General features: G+C 46.0%; 1 protein-coding gene across 3 annotated transcripts in view; it reads left to right on the top strand.

The window, feature by feature from the left end:
• The window catches only part of MSH2 (mutS homolog 2), a 90,082-nt gene that overhangs the window by 6,779 nt on the left and 64,721 nt on the right, over window positions 1-18,582 (top strand). Inside the window, exons 3-6 of one of the 3 annotated variants that reach the window (XM_083350464.1) lie at window positions 2,242-2,520; window positions 5,778-5,924; window positions 8,486-8,635; window positions 11,776-11,909. In XM_083350464.1, coding sequence (XP_083206590.1) covers window positions 2,242-2,520; window positions 5,778-5,924; window positions 8,486-8,635; window positions 11,776-11,909 — 710 coding nt within the window. Of the gene's footprint in view, window positions 1-2,241; window positions 2,521-5,777; window positions 5,925-8,485; window positions 8,636-11,775; window positions 11,910-18,582 lie in introns of those variants that run through there. The other 2 variants (XM_083350465.1, XM_083350466.1) reach the window with 2 other exon arrangements.

Genomic DNA, 18,582 nt, shown 5'->3' on the forward strand with positions numbered 1-18,582 from the left:
TGCAGAAGGGGCTGAAAGGGAAGAAATTGCTTCCTCAGCCGTCCAGTCTTCCCTAGATTGATTTCAGTAGCTGCTGCCACTGCCTCGCCGGCCCCTAGACTGGGCTGCTGGGCCTGTTGCACCTGCTGCTGCTGGGGGCTGGGGTCCCTGGGCCAGGCTGCTCTTCAGCCAGGTCGATGGTAGGAGTGGCTCCCTGCGCGGGCCATGCGGCTGCTGCACAACCTGATGCTGCCCTGCCTGACCTTGGCTCTGGTTGCCACTCGGCTGCTGTTCTCGTGGCACCTGCGGGCCAAGCTCTTGGTGTGCCCTGCTCTCTGCCTGCTGGCCCTACTGATGCTGGGACACTTATTAGCCGTGTTGGGTGCCAAGCGGAGTTGGAGACCTTGCTGTACCACCGCCCAGATGCCCTCGCTTCCCCCAAGTATTTCAAGCATTTCTTTGCTAACCTGCTTTTCAGCTCTGTCCATTGTGTTTCTCCGTCGCGTTTCTCTGCCACCATTTGTGGGGCTAAAAAAAAAAAGTTTAATCAGACCTTCCAACTTCTTGCAAAAAAAAAAAGATCTCACAAAGTTGGAAGGTCTGGTTGTACAGAAGGCCTCTGGGTGGTGGTGCGGCAAGCTCTCCAGCTCCATGGTGGCAGGGGCCAGGGGCAGCCCCATCCTCTTTGGGCCCTGGCGGGTGCTGCAGCTTTCATACAATTGTGCGAGGCAGGGGTGGGGCTACCCCTCATGGTGGCAGCACCAGCCTGCTGGATGGGCCCGGCCAGGTGGAAGGCAAGCCAGTGGCAGAGCAGCCACAGGTGAGGTAGAGGCCAAAAGCAGCTAGAGGCAACCCCATGCCCGCCTCACACAGCTGGCATGAGAGTTGCAGCACCTGCCAGGGTGTGAAGAGCGCCAGCCTCAGACGTGCAGGCTGGCGCTCAGTCGGAGGGGTGGGCGGTGCAGTTCCACCGCTGGCAAAGTGGCCCTGGCAGTCCAGTGGTAGCAGTACGCTCTGGAGGTTGTATGGTACCAGTAGATCTGGGCCAACTCACCTCTTGCCAGGCAGGAGCAGCCTAGCAGGGTAGCCCAGAGCAGCGTGGCCAGGAGGGTGAAGGGCCCCCACAAGGCCAGAAGCAGCGTGGGCAGCTGCTTGGAGCCAAACCGCAGCCGATAAGTGTCCCAGCAGCAGCAGGACCAGCAGGAAGGGTGGGCGGAGACCGAGGCGCGCCAAGGGTTTGGGTCACTGCAGCCGCAGGCAACCAGACATTGGAATGGATTGGGCTTGATTAGCAGTAGCAGCGCTCCCACTCCCATTGGCCCCCATGCTCTCCATCTCCTGTATGTGAAAAAAAAATCCCGTTAAAATAAGGCCCCCCAAAAAAATAAGACCGGGTTTTATTTTCGGGAAACAACGGTAGTTAGTGGTGAAATTCAGGTCCCTACTTTTGAGCAAATGGCTCAAATGGCTCTCCTTTCCGTGCTCAGTTTTTGAAAAACTAGAATGATGTGAAATACATTAACTTTATGACTGGGAGGAAAATGGAAAAACTTCCAAAACTACCAATATAATGCCCCCTATCAATACACCTTTGAAGGATGCAGGATTTTGTTTGCTTGTTCTATTGATCATAACTTACCTCCTACATTCCTCCACTTTAAAATGAGCAGTTTCACCTTAGCTTTGATCAAACCTTCTTGTGAAAAATATTTGTATGAAACTGATTGGGAATGTAACCATGTTTACTTTCTTGGTTCCCCTCTTAAGCCACAAAGCTAAATTCAAACGTACAGCTTCATGGGTGGAAATTTATGAAAAACAGTGGATTGAATAGATAGGTAAAAGAAACAAAGAAATTCTGTTTCAGGAATCATGAGGTAGACATATTTAGGTAATTGTGTCATATCTCTGAACTGGATAAATTTTTGCTTATTTTCCTAAACTAATAGACATTTTAATAAACAGGGACATTTGTGGGATGAGGAGAAATCAGTGAGCAAAGAAGACATTTAAGCCTTCTGACTATGAACAAAATACATTGATTGAAATTATTGACTTGAACTATATTTTTTCTAGTCTCGCAGTTCAAGGGGAGAGAGAGAGGAAGAGAGTTGTTGCAATAGAAGTGCACTTGATTAGCGACCCCTGTAACATTGTATCAGATAATTTATATAAGTGTATAGAAAAATCCAGATTAATTTTTTGACATTCACTGCTGTATTTGTATGGAAATTAAGCCTGTGTTATTCTTCTCTCAAATAGGGTTCTCCAGGTAACCTTGCTCAATTTGAGGATGTTCTTTTTAGTAACCATGATATGTCCTCTTCAGTTGGTGTTGTAGCCATTAAGCTGTCCTCAGTTGATGGACAGAAAGTTGTTGGAGTAGGATATGTGGATTCACTGGCAAGAAAATTAGAAGTATCTGAATTTACAGATAATGATCAGTTTTCCAACCTTGAAGCACTGTTGATACAAATGGGGCCGAAGGAATGTTTGCTGCCTGTTGGGGAGACTGCTGGAGATATGGAGAAACTGAGGCAGGTAAGCCATGGAAATTCTGAAATCACAGACATTGTTTACATGAACTTATAACTGAAAAATCCTCTAGGAAATTAATTTTAAATGGGCAGAAAATGGAGCAGCTCATTCAATTGTGGAGTTCTTGGTGTTCCCGTAGTAAACATTAATAATTATTTTGTATTGGTTTGTATCTGTAAGCTCTAGTTAGGTTAACTGATGGGTTCATTTAAGCTTCACTTGGTGACTATAATCACTTACCATGCTAAGCTGTGGCATGGGTACCTATGCTTTATGGAATAAAGTACACTTGTCAGGGTTTCCACAGCATGTGAAGTCAAAGAGGAACCTGTAGCTTAGTGCAGTATAACCCAACCATTAATGACCCTTCTACTTATTGGGCATTCTATTTATTTGCCTAAGGCTGGAGGAATTATTCAGGAATGGTTAAGACTTAACCACTTTGAAGGCCTTCTAAATTGGAGTATTGTAGCATCAGGAGTCAAGAAGGCAAAACAAATGCTGGTCACAAAACCACAAAAGGCAACACAAGGACATTTTCAGAGATCAGAGAAGAATTGAAGGAGTCCAGGTTCAATGAAGATGTAAAAGCTGAATAACAGAACCAAGGCATTGGTTGTCTGTAATGCCAGTTAACTGAAAAGGCAAATATTTAAATTAATACTGAATCTTAAGGCAATTTCCATATTGTACAACTAATGATAATACAGTACATTAATTTACAAAAGTATCCCTGGAACTGCAAATCATCTAGGTATGCATGGTGTTTCTGGGCTTATGTTCCTCCAGAGGCATTTTTTGAAGATTCAGTTAGGAGGATAAACACATTATGTTCATTAAGATTAGGTTTATATTTACTGCAGTGTCTTATCATGGCTTGGCATCCATTTCCAGTGGGAATACTAAATATATAGATACCTCTTGGATCTGATCCTTTTACTGGTGCCTGTAAATTACTCCACTTGCCTTTGTATTTGTCGTCAGCAGCTGACAGCTATGCTCAGCCAATGCAAGTTGTGGGCTGCCTATAGAGGATGCCCTGTGCCATTCTGCAGGCGGGTGCCATTCTCACAATCGCTAGGAAGGCTTCTAGACTAGAAAGGCTAGAAAGCTAGTGAACATGATAGCTAGAAGGAATCAGAGCTAGAAAGAGCCTCCTGGGCCATTCTTGTTATATTTTGGAATGCTCCATCTTCAAATTGTGTCATTTGGAAAAGGAGTCTTCCATGAGAATGGCGCCTGCTTGCAGAATGGTGCGACGAGGTCTCTATAGGAGGGCTGTGCCTCACATAGGCTGGGTGACAGAACCATCTGTCAGCAGCTGCAAAACCCTCCGCAAAGATAAATGAAGCAATTTACGCATTCTACTGGGCCCTGTAACTGGTTGAGGTCTCCCCAGTATGGTGGGAAACAGGCCTGGACCTCCAGGACCACAGTAGCTTTGCCCTTGCTGCTGGGCCAGGAGAGAGACTGGGGGCAGGTGGAACAGGTGGAGTGCTGCTGTATTCAATTGTAACAGTGGGCAGACTGCTAACTGCCTGAATTTTCATTCCATGACTGCAGAGGCTTTGCAACGGCCATAACTTTGTGTACAGATTATATGTTCCTTTGCTCAGTACCATTGTAATTTAAACGGTTGCTGAATGAACATTTACTAAGTGAGAACTACCTATAGTTAAGTGAGGACTCTTCGTAAGTAATGCATTGCCATGGCTTTTTATTGATGCGAAAATGATGTAATGCTTCAGTGCCACTCATGAAATTTATTGAGTGATCAAAGAGCTCTAGTCCTTACCAATGCTGATTGCATCTCTCTTTGTACCTTAAAAGTTCTCCTTTTCCTTTGTGGATCAGTTAGGTGTGAAAGTCATTCTTGGCTCACTTTGAAAATAGCTTTCTGTTGTGATTTACTATTTTCTACATTCTGTGCATCAGCCTTTCCAATCTGATGCTCTTCTGTTACATACAGTACAGTGTGTCAGATACATAATTTATTAATGGAGACATCATCAACTCACTGAAGTAATATCAAACTATTCTTTCTGCATGTAGCGTAACCTCACTATTACGTTCATGTACAGTCTTATTCAGCTTGAAATAATGAATAGCTGGGCAAGTATGCGGCTTCTCATTGGGTCTCACCATGCGAGTTTGATCTGCACCAAACATTGAGTGTATTGAAATAATAATTGATTATATGTGTGAGGCTACCCCTTTTTTACCCCTTCATTGTTAAAAGTTGCATCTGATTAGTAGTTCTTTGGTAGTCTCATTAGGTAACCGCATGAGTGTATATGACTGACTGATTGAATGTGTCATCAAATTGGTGTTGACTCAGTGCCATAATCTAGATTTTGTCCAGGATACTCTGAATAAGTGACAGTGAAAATCCTTAAAATAAAAGTAATAAAAGTTTATTTAAGATACAGGTGTCAAACTACCAGCCCACGGGTCGGATGTGTCATCCGGAAGCCATGCCTACCCCATTGCTGGCAATGGCAAAACTCTCCCGATATGTTGCGCAACGTCATGTGACGTCGCAAGTTTGACATGTCTTGATTTAAGAAAATACTGAATATTATAGTACGGATGGGGAAGAAGGTGGATCAATCTATGTCAACAAAATAATGTCTGGTAGCACCTTCAGGACAAACAGCTTTATTGGGGCATACTTTTTGTGAGCAACAACTTATATTGATTTGCTATTACTGGTATGGGACTTCAATTGTAGAGAGTTACGGTAAAAGGAGAAGATGGATGAAAAACAGTGGGAAGCTAATGGGTTTCTGTGATAGCAGGAACTGAGAAAAGAGCCTGGTGTTACATTATCAGTTGCAAATGAGACATTAAATTCTTTCAAGTCAATCCATCACTAATCATACAGATCTCAGCAATGGTAATTCAAGTGAAAATTTGTCAATACAATAGAATTAAAGTGCTTTAGAAAAGTCTAGTCTATTACAGAAATCTTGAATAAGAACAATGCGTTCTTAAGTCACCACGTTTGCTAAGTGATAAGATAAATGCCTCTACCTTCCTCTTTGAGAGTTTTTTCACTCTCTGCTTTTATGAACCCATTTTCTTCTCGCCTTGTTTTTCTCCCTGCCCTCCCTTATAAGTCTACTCTTAAGGTCTTATAATATTGAGTCCATTCTAAGTTTATAAGGTGCTGTCGTATTCTGTGTTTGTTTCATTGAACCCAATTAAGAGTGCTTTAAACCTATAACCTGAAATAAAGTTATTTCTAATTATTTGTAAAGGTGGTTCAAAGAGGAGGAATCCTGATCACAGATAGGAAAAAGACCGAATTTTCATCAGTAGATGCTGTTCAAGATCTCAACCGTTTGTTGCAATCAGGAAAGAAAGAGCACGTGTCTAGTGCAGCATTACCTGAAATGGATAAGCAGGTGAGTGAGTTGGGAATGGGTGTGTTCCGTAAATCAGAAGAAGTGTGTGTTAGTTTTACAAGGATAGCAGCTGGCTTCAGTAACATTGTATGTTTTGCATCCTTGAAAATGTTCACAATCTCATCGATCATAAACCATAAAACCAATCACGCTTTTGGATTCATATTCCCTTTTTGCAATATGTATGTATGAATGCTTAAATTGAAAAATGTTTTCAAAACACTTTTCTAAGCATAACTACTAGTCATTCCTCTTGGGTCGCTCAGTGGCTCAGTCTCTCTTTCTCTCCTTCCTCTTTTTCTCTTCATTTCTCCAAACGCATTCTTATTCATTTATTCATGTCACCTAACTTGAGTACAAGTAGTCCTCATTTAGCAACAGCAGTTGGTTCTGGCGAAAAAGATAACACTGTATGTCGTAGAGGACTCCAGAGATAAAAACAGGAATCATCTACAGCATACAGTGTAATGATTGCAACAGCCACTATGAAAGAAAAACAGGCAGAAGACTGGCAAAACACATCCATGAACACCAACTGGCAATGAGAAGATATGATGAAAACTCTTTAATTTCACAACATGGACAGATTTAACCATAATTTCAACTAGGAATTTGTGACCGTCCTAGACCAAGCCAAGTTCAAAACTGCTAGGGAATTTCTAGAAGCTTGGCACACTGGCAAATTATAGACACATAGACATAAACAATATCTACGCACTGCAAAGAGACAGTAAGCCAAAAAGGGAACAAAAAAACCAAAACAACCCCCCCTCCCCACACCAGCAATCAGCACCCAGATGAGCACAGATTAATTCTAAGATTAACATCAAACCAACAATCAACAAGTAAACAATATCCCAATCCAGAAACTGCCAAACAAGCTAACAGTAAACATTGCAAGAAGCTCCAAAACCACCCTCACCAACATTGACAAGCCAAGCCACTAGAGTATAACCTCAGAGCAAGCCCCACTGCCTTTTATCCCTGATGATGTACCTAGTTTGGATGATGAAATGTTTGCAAGAAAACAACCAAGTTCAGAGAGCACCAAGGACCCCTGACTACATGTATATTTCTTTTTCTCTTGGATGGCATTGATAATACATGTTACATTTCAGGGAATGGAATGGATAATGGAAAAAATTTATAAATCTTGGATCAGTGAACTGTTGGTTAAATTTCTATAAGGTATGAATCATAAACAAGCAGTTCACTTTGTAGATAGAAAGTGTGTGTTCATTTTAGAATTGTAGTCTACAAGTGAAGGGAAGAATGCCTCTTTGGGAAGAATTAATAAGTGCTCAAATATGCCTGTCTTTCTCTCTAGGCAGAAACATGAAGTTTGCTCCTTAAACAGCATTCATAACCATCAATCTAAATCACAGGTCTGCAACCCATGGCTCCGGAGCCGCATGCGGCTCTTTCAGCCATCTCCTGCGGCTCCCAGTCTTCTGCCATGTGCAGTCCAAAAAAAAAAAGTGGGACTAAAAAAGTTCAACCAATCAATTCAAATATGCAGGGTAGGTGCATATCTCGCCTTGGCTCCACTCTTCAGTCAAACCCTGTTCTGCACATGCGCGCATGTACGCGCAAGTGCACACATTTTTTTGCGGCTCCCAGTTTTTCCTTTTGTGAGGGAACCGGTTCTGAGTGGCTCCTTCACTGTTTCATGTTGCTGACCCCTGATCTAAATGAAAGGTTCTGAACTAATGAAATATTGCACTAAGGCTTTTCCCTATGCCTTTCCAAAATTTTACAGCTTGCTATTTGAATGATTATAGCAGCTCTTTTTGGCAGCTCTGATGTTACTACCTAACTGCCACTTGGAGCCATTTTAACATAAGAGCTTGAGAACAAACTGGTTTAAACTGATGATGCTGGAGAAATCATTTTCTTGGAGAAGGAGTATATAAAGTTGAATTCTGTATAGGAATGTCAGAGAAATTACTTCAGGCAAGTTCTTACTTTTTGCTATAGTTTTAAAGTGATGCATAACTACTATTTATTGCTATTAGATTTATTAGAAGTTTCTAAATAGAGGTAGTAATGGCAAAGCAGCCACAGTTTCACATAGAATGATATCCATGTGTTTTAACATTAACCTTCCTCAATAGGTATTCTTCAGTCGTGCTGGTGCATGACTCCCACCATTTTGAGCTAGTAGAAACTGTCCATACTGTCTGTCAATAATGGGAATTATACCACAGCAAATTAGGGATCTTGGAAACCTGCCCTTGAAAATATTCATCTCTGTTTTGTAGATAAAATACAAAAGCAATCCTTGTTGAATGCCATGGAAACTTCTCCCTTTATAGAAAATTCTTCCCTCTTGATTGTCTGATCCTCTTTCTTCTGTTATTTCCCTTAATTTTTTCAAAAACCTCTAGAGAAACACTTGCAAACCATATGTCTTTGGCAATAATTTAATTTTGAAAAACTGCTGTTCCAGAACAAACTTATTGTCCATACTGGATTCAAATTTAGTCCCACCAATGCCCCATGAGCAGTTATCAGGCTGACTACGTATGTGATTATACTTCTGTTGGACTTTTATTCTCCAGGTTGCCATCTCTTCTCTGTCTGCTGTGATTAAATACTTAGAGCTCTTAAACGATGAGTCTAACTTTGGACAATTTGAACTTACCACGTTTGACCTTAATCAGTATATGACCCTGGATCACGCTGCTGTCAGAGCCCTTAACCTTTTTCAGGTAAGATGTTCTAAGTAGAACTTGTCCTTATATCTGATTTCTATCACTACATTAAGGAATTTATGAAATCTGTGAGGTATTTATTGATACAGTTATTAAGAATATTAAAGGATCATAGTAACTTCCTTAGAGTTAGATAGTTTCTGTTGTGATTCAGCGTCAGCCTGTGGTTCTAGCAGCTGGGTCTGATGATTCTGAAGAAGAGGAGGAGGAGATGGGGTTTGGAAAGCCTTTGGTGTCAGAGGGAGGTTCTGATGCACTGCAGGACTCTCAGCCTGGCCCCTCCCATCTTGTTCCTCATCAGACTCAGCCATGTGAGCACGAGGTAGTGGAAGAAGACGATCCACAGCTGGCTCTGTTCAGGGACGCTAGGAGCAGGAAGCACTCTAGCAGAACAGAACAGAGGAAGGCAATGAGGCAACTCAGGAGAAGGCAAAGAGAAGCCACGCCTTGGGACTGCTGATAAAAGGGGAAGGTGTGGGAGGTGCTGGTGGCTGAAGGCAACCGTTTGAAGATCTGCTAGAGTCCTGGTCTGTTATTCCTGTTTAGCTCTTGTTTGAACTCTTTGTAAATAAATTTGGTTGAGTTTTTTCCAGCCTGTTGACTATAAAAAGGGGTTGTCCCTGACATTCAGACAGGGCCGGTCATAGGCTGGAACAGAACAGTTTCCCATTCAAGATGTATAAAAATTAGCTTGATTTTTATATGCAGGTTGCCGTCTGAGCCAAATGGATTTATGCTCCCCTTTACTTTAGAAAGAGCCACTTCTAGCACTGATCTTCTGGTCAACATTGATGATATAGAGAACAACAGCAACCCTGCTGTATGCTTTTTTCATATTATTTACTACATGGGAAAGTACATTTGTTGGATTTTTCCATTGTGCTGTTGGGTAGAAATATCCTTTCACTCACTTGGACATCTAAATTCTGTTAACAGTCTTACTTCTGTAAAATAAGACTATAGATGAGGCTTACTTTAGCTTCATCCATCCATCTGTTTTGAGATTATATAGAAAAATATGATAAGAGACCCTGTACTTGTAAAGGGAAAATATCAAGTCAGACATCTGAGTTGACATCGTACTCTGGTAGTCAGAATTCTGAAAAATTCCCCAGGGCCTAAAGGGACCGGCAGGATGTCATGTGGTGGTGGGGAGATAGGCAGGGGGCTGCTGCAGTGTCCATGAGGTTGCCAAGTTCCTGAATTTTGTTTACATGATTGTGGGGGTGCTATGCCAACTGTAACTTTGAGACCAGGTCTTAAGTAGCTTTTTCAGGGTCTGTGGTAGCTTCAAATGGTCACTAAGTGACCACTTGTAAGTTGAGGACTACCTGAACTTACCCTCAGTTAAGCAGGGGCTAATGATAGATAAGATATAAGATAAGATAAGATTAGATAAGTTAAACTTTAGTGTCATTTTTTTACTGTGGGCACAATGGCACACACCAAAAATGAAATTTAGTTGCCCGCTCTCAAAGTGAAACACATGCGTGACACACACCTAAACATACTATATACAACATATGTATAGACCCATACCCCTATATATACATAACAATAAAATATTAAATACTGTCCAACTTGCATATATAATGGAAGGAGGAAGCTTGAGAGTTCACAAGGTTAATGGAATGAAACTATGGCTGAATCTGGATGTTCTGCTACAGATACCACGAAGCCTCCTCCCAGAAGGTAACAAGGAAAACAGGTTGTGAAGAGGATGTGTAGTGTCCCAGATGATCTTACAGACCCTGCTCAAGCAACGCTTCTGTGCTATGTCCTGGATGGAGGGGAGGGAACTGTCAATGATCCTTTCGGCCATCCTCAACACTCTCTGCACTGCCTTCCTGTCTGAAGCAGTGATGCTTCCAAAACAGACTGTGATGCTGTATGACAGGATGCTCTTGATTGTCCCACTGTAGAAAGTGGTCAGGACAGGGGAAGGAAGATGTACTTTTCTCATGTGACACAGAAAATGCAGGTGCTGCTGTGCCCGCTTCACCAGTTTCTCACTGTTGAGCAACCAAGCCAGCCTACTTGTTAGCTGCACACATTGTCAGATATGTTAGATATGTTTTAGAGTCCTATTGACCTTAGAATATGAACCTCTGGGAAGCCTAATGGTTATTTCAAAGCTTTAAGTGATTTTGTTCATTTAAATATTTTTTGACTTCCATTAAGGTTGCTTCTGATTTTTCTTTTTGTTCAATAAACATGGAAAGTAAAGTTTTACCCTTTGTCTTTTTACCTCCTAGAATGCTATATTTAATTCCTGTTCTCTTTATCCTTGTGATGTCTTTAATGGGTAGGCTACAATTTATGAAATTGTTGATAAATTTAATTTGTTTACTGTACTTAAAAAAACATTGAAATACAAAATATATAACATATTTTGTTGCCATTCTTCTTATTTTTCTGAACAGTTTAAACAAGGTCAACAAATTTTGTTCTGAGCTTAAAAAAATCCAATTTAGAATATTCCATTAGACATTTCTGTTGTTTTGCCTTGAAATTAGTCGAAATAAGTCCAAATAAGGTTTTCAGACATACGAGATAGTAGGATCTTAAAACAAATTTATTCTCTCCTTTTTTATGATATGGCCAGAGAAGCACTTGTTTTTAATTTTTTCTAATCTGAATAATAAGCCACTTAAAATAGCAGAGAGAAAAAAATCAGTTAAGGCAGAACTATGGGACATGGATTGCTTTGTTCTAAGATCAGAATGTGAGTTTGAAACATTTTGTAGGAATGAAGGAAGCTTCATTTTATTAATTGATGAACAAATCCTAGGACAAACCGTGGTGCCTTGTTCTTTTTCATACAAGATCTTGAAGAACTGAAAAAAACGATGGTAGAAGAAAAGGAAAAGGGAAAAATGAGGCCCGGTGTTATGGCTAGAGATTTGAATTAAAACTGCAGACTGTCTATAGAGATTGCAAAGAGAATTAATTGGTAGCTAGTGTGTGTTAAGGAATCAGATTTCACATGTACTATCTTGGAACAAAAAAGCAATGCTTTGATCATCATTTCTGAAAACATGAAGACTAGCAATAACTCAGCTTCCTCTCTTTCTTTAGTTCAAAGTAAAGACTTTTTTGTTTTTGATGACACAAAAATGCCTTCTCTGTCTCCTCAGGATGCTTCAGAATTTGCCCAAGGAACACATTCATTGGCTGGCTTGTTAAATAAATGCAGAACACCTCAAGGACAAAGGCTAGTGAATCAGTGGATCAAACAACCATTGATGGATAAGAACAAAATAGAAGAAAGGTAGTAAATAAATAATGCATTTCTTCTCAGTGGTAAATTGCTTGTGCTGGCTACATATTCTGGGAGTTGTAGTCTTAAAATACCAATGGGAACCTGGTTGGGGAAAGCTGTTCTGGAAACTGCATTGCCTTGTTGCTACCATTTTGGAGTTATAACTTTTAGCCATTTAATGTTTGTGCTTCAAATCAGTCATGTAATATGCATTGTATAGTACTTGGAGGAGACATATACTTAAATTCTGCAGCATTTGCATTTTAAATAATTCGGTGAGGGGGCTGGAGTGTTAATGAGGACATTTGTCAGGGTCCAAGAGCAGTTTCCTTCATTGTCCCTCATCTGTAGACAAAAGTCTTGCCAAATTAAAGCAACTATTTGCCTCATTATAGATACACTCTGGGAATAGCTGGGGAGGAGCTTTCTTAACTCTTCCTCCTGACCAAACTTTCTGTGTTTCATTGCCTCTTTGCCTTCCTGGGAATTCATATTACATTCCACTGCATCTTTTTGTGGAGAAATGGCTCTTACCTAGTACTCCAGCAAAAAAAAATTGCCTTTTCTTTCCCCTTCTTTGGAAACAGGTTAGTTGACAAAGATAAGATTTATGTTAACAGGACAGAGTAGATGATATTTACTTGAGGTCTTAGCTTTCTCTATATTTACTGGTTATCATGTCATAAGTTATGATAGAAATAATGTGGAACAAGGCCTTTCACTGAATTGTTGAATAAATATACCGTATATACTTGAGTATAAGCCGAATTTTTCAGCCCACTTTTTGGGCTGAAAAAATCCACTTCGGCTTATACTCCAGTCAACAAAAAAAAAGAACTTACCGAGGACTTGTGCGCGGCCGAGCTACTTTGCCTGATGCTGCTGGGGTCGCCCGGGTGCCTCTGCTCGCCCTCAGCAGCACCTGGCCCGGAATCACATGCGAAACAAGCCCGGCAGAGGAGCCGGAGCGGCGAGCAGAGGCGCCCGGCCCAGATCCTGCAAGGCCCGGCCGAGACACGCCCCCAGCAGCGGAGCTGCTCCGGCTCCTCTGCCGGGCTTGTTTTGCATGTGAGCTACTTTGCCTGATGCTGAGAAGACCCGCTTGGGCACTCGGGTTGCTGTCAGTCTCCGCAGGCCCTTCTCGTTTCCAGGAACGTCAAGCGCGCTTGGCTCTCCACCCCCACGGCAGGGCAGGGCAGGGCAGAGACTTGCTCGCCCTTCTGACGGCCCTGAAGAGAAACGAAGGGCTTGCAAACTCCCCGCGAGAAGCTGGGCGAAGCGCGCGACTGGGCGAGTGTGTGCCTGCGCGCGTATTTACGAAAGAAACGCTCCGAGAATTCTTCTTTCTCCGCCCCCTTGGGGGGAACTCTAGCGACTGCTGTAGCCGCGCTTCTCTTCTCGGCTCCGAAAATAGGGATTTCTACTCTCTCTCCCCTCCCCACCCCGCATTCTCCTGCCTCTTCGATTGCGACAATAAAAGGGCGAAGGGTGCGCTGGTTTCTTCCTCCTTCCTCCCCCCCTCCCCTCCCCTCCCCGATTGTCAGGTGAGGCAGCTGGAGGTCTGGCCGGGAGATTGTAGCCGTTTTGAAACGCCGCGTCTTGAAACGCCCGATCAGCTGATTTTCGGGTGGAAGAGCCGCGGCTTGAATCTGTTTGCATCTGCCTGAATTAGACCGAAACGGCCTGAATTTGACCAGAGTTGCTTTGTAATGGCTGGAGGAACTGCAGAGGAGGTCTTGCCGGGAGATTGTGGCCATTTTGAAACGCCGCGGCTTGAAACGCCCGATCAGCTGATTTTCGGGGTGGAAAGAGCCACGGCTTGAATCTGCTTGTATTTGTTTGAACTTAACCAGAAACGGCTCGTAATGGCTGGAGGAACTGCGGAGGGAGTGAATGCTCCAGCCTGGAATATTTGGAAAGGCTGGGGGAACTGGATGAACTGCAGCTTAAGCGACTGTTGCCGGAGGAGCCATGGCTTGAAACGCCCCAGTTTTGGGGCAGCGTTTGCTTGTTCCCTCCCTCCCTCCCTCCCTCCCTCCCCTTTCCCTCCTCTCTAAATCCTTCCTTCCTTCCTTCCTTCCTTCCTTCCTTCCTTCCTTCCTCCCTCCCTCCCTCCCTCCCTCCCCTTTCCCTCCTCTCTAAATCCTTCCTTCCTTCCTTCCTTCCTTCCTTCCTTCCTTCCTTCCTTCCTTCCTTCCTTCCCCAGCCCTAATCCGGAAAGTGGAAGGAAAGAAGAGTAAAGGCTGGGCGGAGGAGGAGGGGAAGTTTAAAAAGGGGGCGGCGTTCCCTTTAAAAAGCCGCCCGCCACGCCGCGCTCCCTCGCAGCACTCGCGGCGGCTGGCTTCTTGGCTCCCGGTCTCCCCCAGGCTTCCCGGCTGTGATTGGCGAGCGAGCCTCCCGAGCTCCGGCGGCCGTGACATCAGCAGAAGCGGAGCAAGCAAAAGCGAAGGGGGAAGGAAGTTCACCAGCAGCACCTCGAGCCCGCTCCGAGCGCTGGCGGACGCGGAGCCGAAAGAGAAGCAGCATCTCTGCGCGCCCGGGCTGCTGGGGTGAAGTTGCAGCCGCCGCACCAACCAGCCGAGGAGAAGCAAGAGAAGGAAGTCGCCGCCGCTGCCCAGGCTGGGTTTCCTTGAAGGCTGCTGTTTGCACCTGGGAAGGAAAGTGCAGGAAAAAGGGCAAAGTGGCGAGCTAGCCCGGCATTCAACGTTTCTTCGCCGCTGCCATCCCCGAGTAGGTGAAGGGCTCCTATTTACAGCCACCCATCCGAGAGAAAAGCGGATGTCGGTGCTTCGTCGGCCTTGATCCGGGACGCAGCCTGACCTCCCCTCGTCCCGGGAGACTCTCGCTTCCCCCCACCCCCCACCCCCCACCCTCCCTACATCCCGAGCCTTCCAGATCTTTGCCTGCCTACTCACGAGCAGGCATGTTTTCCAGCCAATCCGGGCCTGGGAGCAGGGCGCCGGCGGCACGTCCACTTTCCCCGCACTCTCCGTTCAGACGGCGCCCTTTGAGCCTGGAGTGATGCGGACGTCGGAAAAGGGCGCCGGGCGAAAGCAGCGAAGCGGGATCGCCGCGTGCCCCCCACTCCTCCTCCTCCTCCTCCTCTTCTTCTTCTTCCTCCTCCTGGTCGGCTTGACACCCCCATTTCGGCTGCTTCGCAAACTGCTTCCTCCACCCCACCCCACCCCACCTCACCCCTCCCCGCAAAAGATGCCGGGGTCGACAGCGTTTTTTCTACCCGGAACAAGCAAACACGCAGGCAACCCTGCACTATTCAGCTCAGTGAAGTCACGCTTGAAACGGCTTGAAACGCCCGATCAGCTGATTTTCGGGGCGGAAAGCGTGCGGTGTTGTTGTGTTTTTTTTCCTCCCCCCGAAAGTGAACAGCAGCTTTCCGTACTAGTGTATTGGCATGTCAAGACACCAGCACAAAGACCAAGGTACAAGCAGCTCTCCTTCAGTCATTATTGAAACATTTGATCAGCCCAACTTCTTCTTCTTCTTATTATTATTATTAAATCTGTTTTTTAACCAAGCGTGACTGCACTGAGCTGAATAGTGCAGGGTTGCCTGCGTGTTTGCTTGTTCCGGGTAGAAAAAACGCTGTCGACCCCGGCATCTTTTGCGGGGAGGGGTGAGGTGGGGTGGGGTGGGGTGGAGGAAGCAGTTTGCGAAGCAGCCGAAATGGGGGTGTCAAGCCGACCAGGAGGAGGAAGAAGAAGAAGAGGAGGAGGAGGAGGAGGAGTGGGGGGCACGCGGCGATCCCGCTTCGCTGCTTTCGCCCGGCGCCCTTTTCCGACGTCCGCATCACTCCAGGCTCAAAGGGCGCCGTCTGAACGGAGAGTGCGGGGAAAGTGGACGTGCCGCCGGCGCCCTGCTCCCAGGCCCGGATTGGCTGGAAAACATGCCTGCTCGCGAGTAGGCAGGCAAAGATCTGGAAGGCTCGGGATGTAGGGAGGGTGGGGGGTGGGGGGTGGGGGGAAGCGAGAGTCTCCCGGGACGAGGGGAGGTCAGGCTGCGTCCCGGATCAAGGCCGACGAAGCACCGACATCCGCTTTTCTCTCGGATGGGTGGCTGTAAATAGGAGCCCTTCGCCTACTCGGGGATGGCAGCGGCGAAGAAACGTTGAATGCCGGGCTAGCTCGCCACTTTGCCCTTTTTCCTGCACTTTCCTTCCCAGGTGCAAACAGCAGCCTTCAAGGAAACCCAGCCTGGGCAGCGGCGGCGACTTCCTTCTCTTGCTTCTCCTCGGCTGGTTGGTGCGGCGGCTGCAACTTCACCCCAGCAGCCCGGGCGCGCAGAGATGCTGCTTCTCTTTCGGCTCCGCGTCCGCCAGCGCTCGGAGCGGGCTCGAGGTGCTGCTGGTGAACTTCCTTCCCCCTTCGCTTTTGCTTGCTCCGCTTCTGCTGATGTCACGGCCGCCGGAGCTCGGGAGGCTCGCTCGCCAATCACAGCCGGGAAGCCTGGGGGAGACCGGGAGCCAAGAAGCCAGCCGCCGCGAGTGCTGCGAGGGAGCGCGGCGTGGCGGGCGGCTTTTTAAAGGGAACGCCGCCCCCTTTTTAAACTTCCCCTCCTCCTCCGCCCAGCCTTTACTCTTCTTTCCTTCCACTTTCCGGATTAGGGCTGGGGAAGGAAGGAAGGAAGGAAGGAAGGAAGGAAGGAAGGAAGGAAGGAAGGAAGGAAGGAAGGAAGGATTTAGAGAGGAGGGAAAGGGGAGGGAGGGAGGGAGGGAGGAAGGAAGGAAGGAAGGAAGGAAGGAAGGATTTAGAGAGGAGGGAAAGGGGAGGGAGGGAGGGAGGGAGGGAACAAGCAAACGCTGCCCCAAAACTGGGGCGTTTCAAGCCATGGCTCCTCCGGCAACAGTCGCTTAAGCTGCAGTTCATCCGGTTCCCCCAGCCTTTCCAAATATTCCAGGCTGGAGCATTCACTCCCTCCGCAGTTCCTCCAGCCATTACGAGCCGTTTCTGGTTAAGTTCAAACAAATACAAGCAGATTCAAGCCGTGGCTCTTTCCGCCCCGAAAATCAGCTGATCGGGCGTTTCAAGCCCCGGCGTTTCAAAACGGCCACAATCTCCCGGCAAGACCTCCTCTGCAGTTCCTCCAGCCATTACAAAGCAACTCTGGTCAAATTCAGGCCGTTTCGGTCTAATTCAGGCAGATGCAAACAGATTCAAGCCGCGGCTCTTCCACCCGAAAATCAGCTGATCGGGCGTTTCAAGACGCGGCGTTTCAAAACGGCTACAATCTCCCGGCCAGACCTCCAGCTGCCTCACCTGACAATCGGGGAGGGGAGGGGAGGGGGGGAGGAAGGAGGAAGAAACCAGCGCACCCTTCGCCCTTTTATTGTCGCAATCGAAGAGGCAGGAGAATGCGGGGTGGGGAGGGGAGAGAGAGTAGAAATCCCTATTTTCGGAGCCGAGAAGAGAAGCGCGGCTACAGCAGTCGCTAGAGTTCCCCCCAAGGGGGCGGAGAAAGAAGAACTCTCAGAGCGTTTCTTTCGTAAATACGCGCGCAGGCACACACTCGCCCAGCCGCGCGCTTCGCCCAGCTTCTCGCGGGGAGTTTGCAAGCCCTTCGTTTCTCTTCAGGGCCGTCAGAAGGGCGAGCAAGTCTCTGCCCTGCCCTGCCCTGCCGTGGGGGTGGAGAGCCAAGTGTGCTTGACGTTCCTGGAAACGAGAAGGGCCTGCGGAGACTGACAGCAACCCAAGTGCCCAAGCGGGTCTTCTCAGCATCAGGTAAAGTAGCTCACATGCAAAACAAGCCCGGCAGAGGAGCCGGAGCAGCTCCGCTGCTGGGGGCGCGTCTCGGCCGGGCCTTGCAGGATCTGGGCCGGGCGCCTCTGCTCGCCGCTCCGGCTCCTCTGCCGGGCTTGTTTCGCGTGCGAGCTACTTTGCCGGCCGCTGCTGAGGGAAGATCTCTGGAGAGGAGCATAAGGTGAGCTGCTGCATTTCCCAGCCTCGGCTTATACTCGAGTCACCAACTTTTTCCATTTTTGGGGGGTAAAATTAGGGGTCTCGGCTTATATTCGAGTCGGCTTATATTCAAGTATATACGGTAGATGTTCGAGGTACTTCTTAATTATGAAAAAAGAAACTAGTTCAAGGTGCTCTCACTCTTGAAAATCTTGAAATGACACAAGTCTAGGCAATGTCTTAAAACAATATTTCATTTTGGTGTTCTACAGCAGTCGTCTGATATCTTGAATAAAACACTACAATTTGCTGTCTTTTATGATGGTGAAGATATTTCTAGTATTAAATCCATATTTTAAGACTAAGCATCTCATTATTTAGACATTGCGTCATTATGTAGACTAAATTTATTTTGTGTTTATGGTAATTTAGCTGTAACCCAGGGGTGTCAAACTGCTCGCACATGGGCCAGATGCATCATGCCAAAACCGCGCCCACCCCATTGTTGGCAGTGGGAAAAAAGTTGCGATATGTCGCGACACATCATGTGACATTGTGAGCTTGACACCCCTGCTCTAACCCATTGCCTTTTACAGTATAAAGTAAGTTGGAGTCATTGAGTTTTAAAAGCAGTTAATAGTCTGGATTCAAGCCCCTATATTGTCAGCTGGTTTTACTATTATATGGTATATATTATATCATTACTTTACTAGGAACTCAGTTCTTTGTTACAGGTAAAAAAAATGAAATGACTGTCTTTATAGTTAGAA

The sequence above is a fragment of the Vipera ursinii genome (genome assembly GCF_947247035.1).
Source record: "Vipera ursinii genome assembly, chromosome: 1".
Lineage (NCBI taxonomy): Eukaryota > Metazoa > Chordata > Lepidosauria > Squamata > Viperidae > Vipera > Vipera ursinii.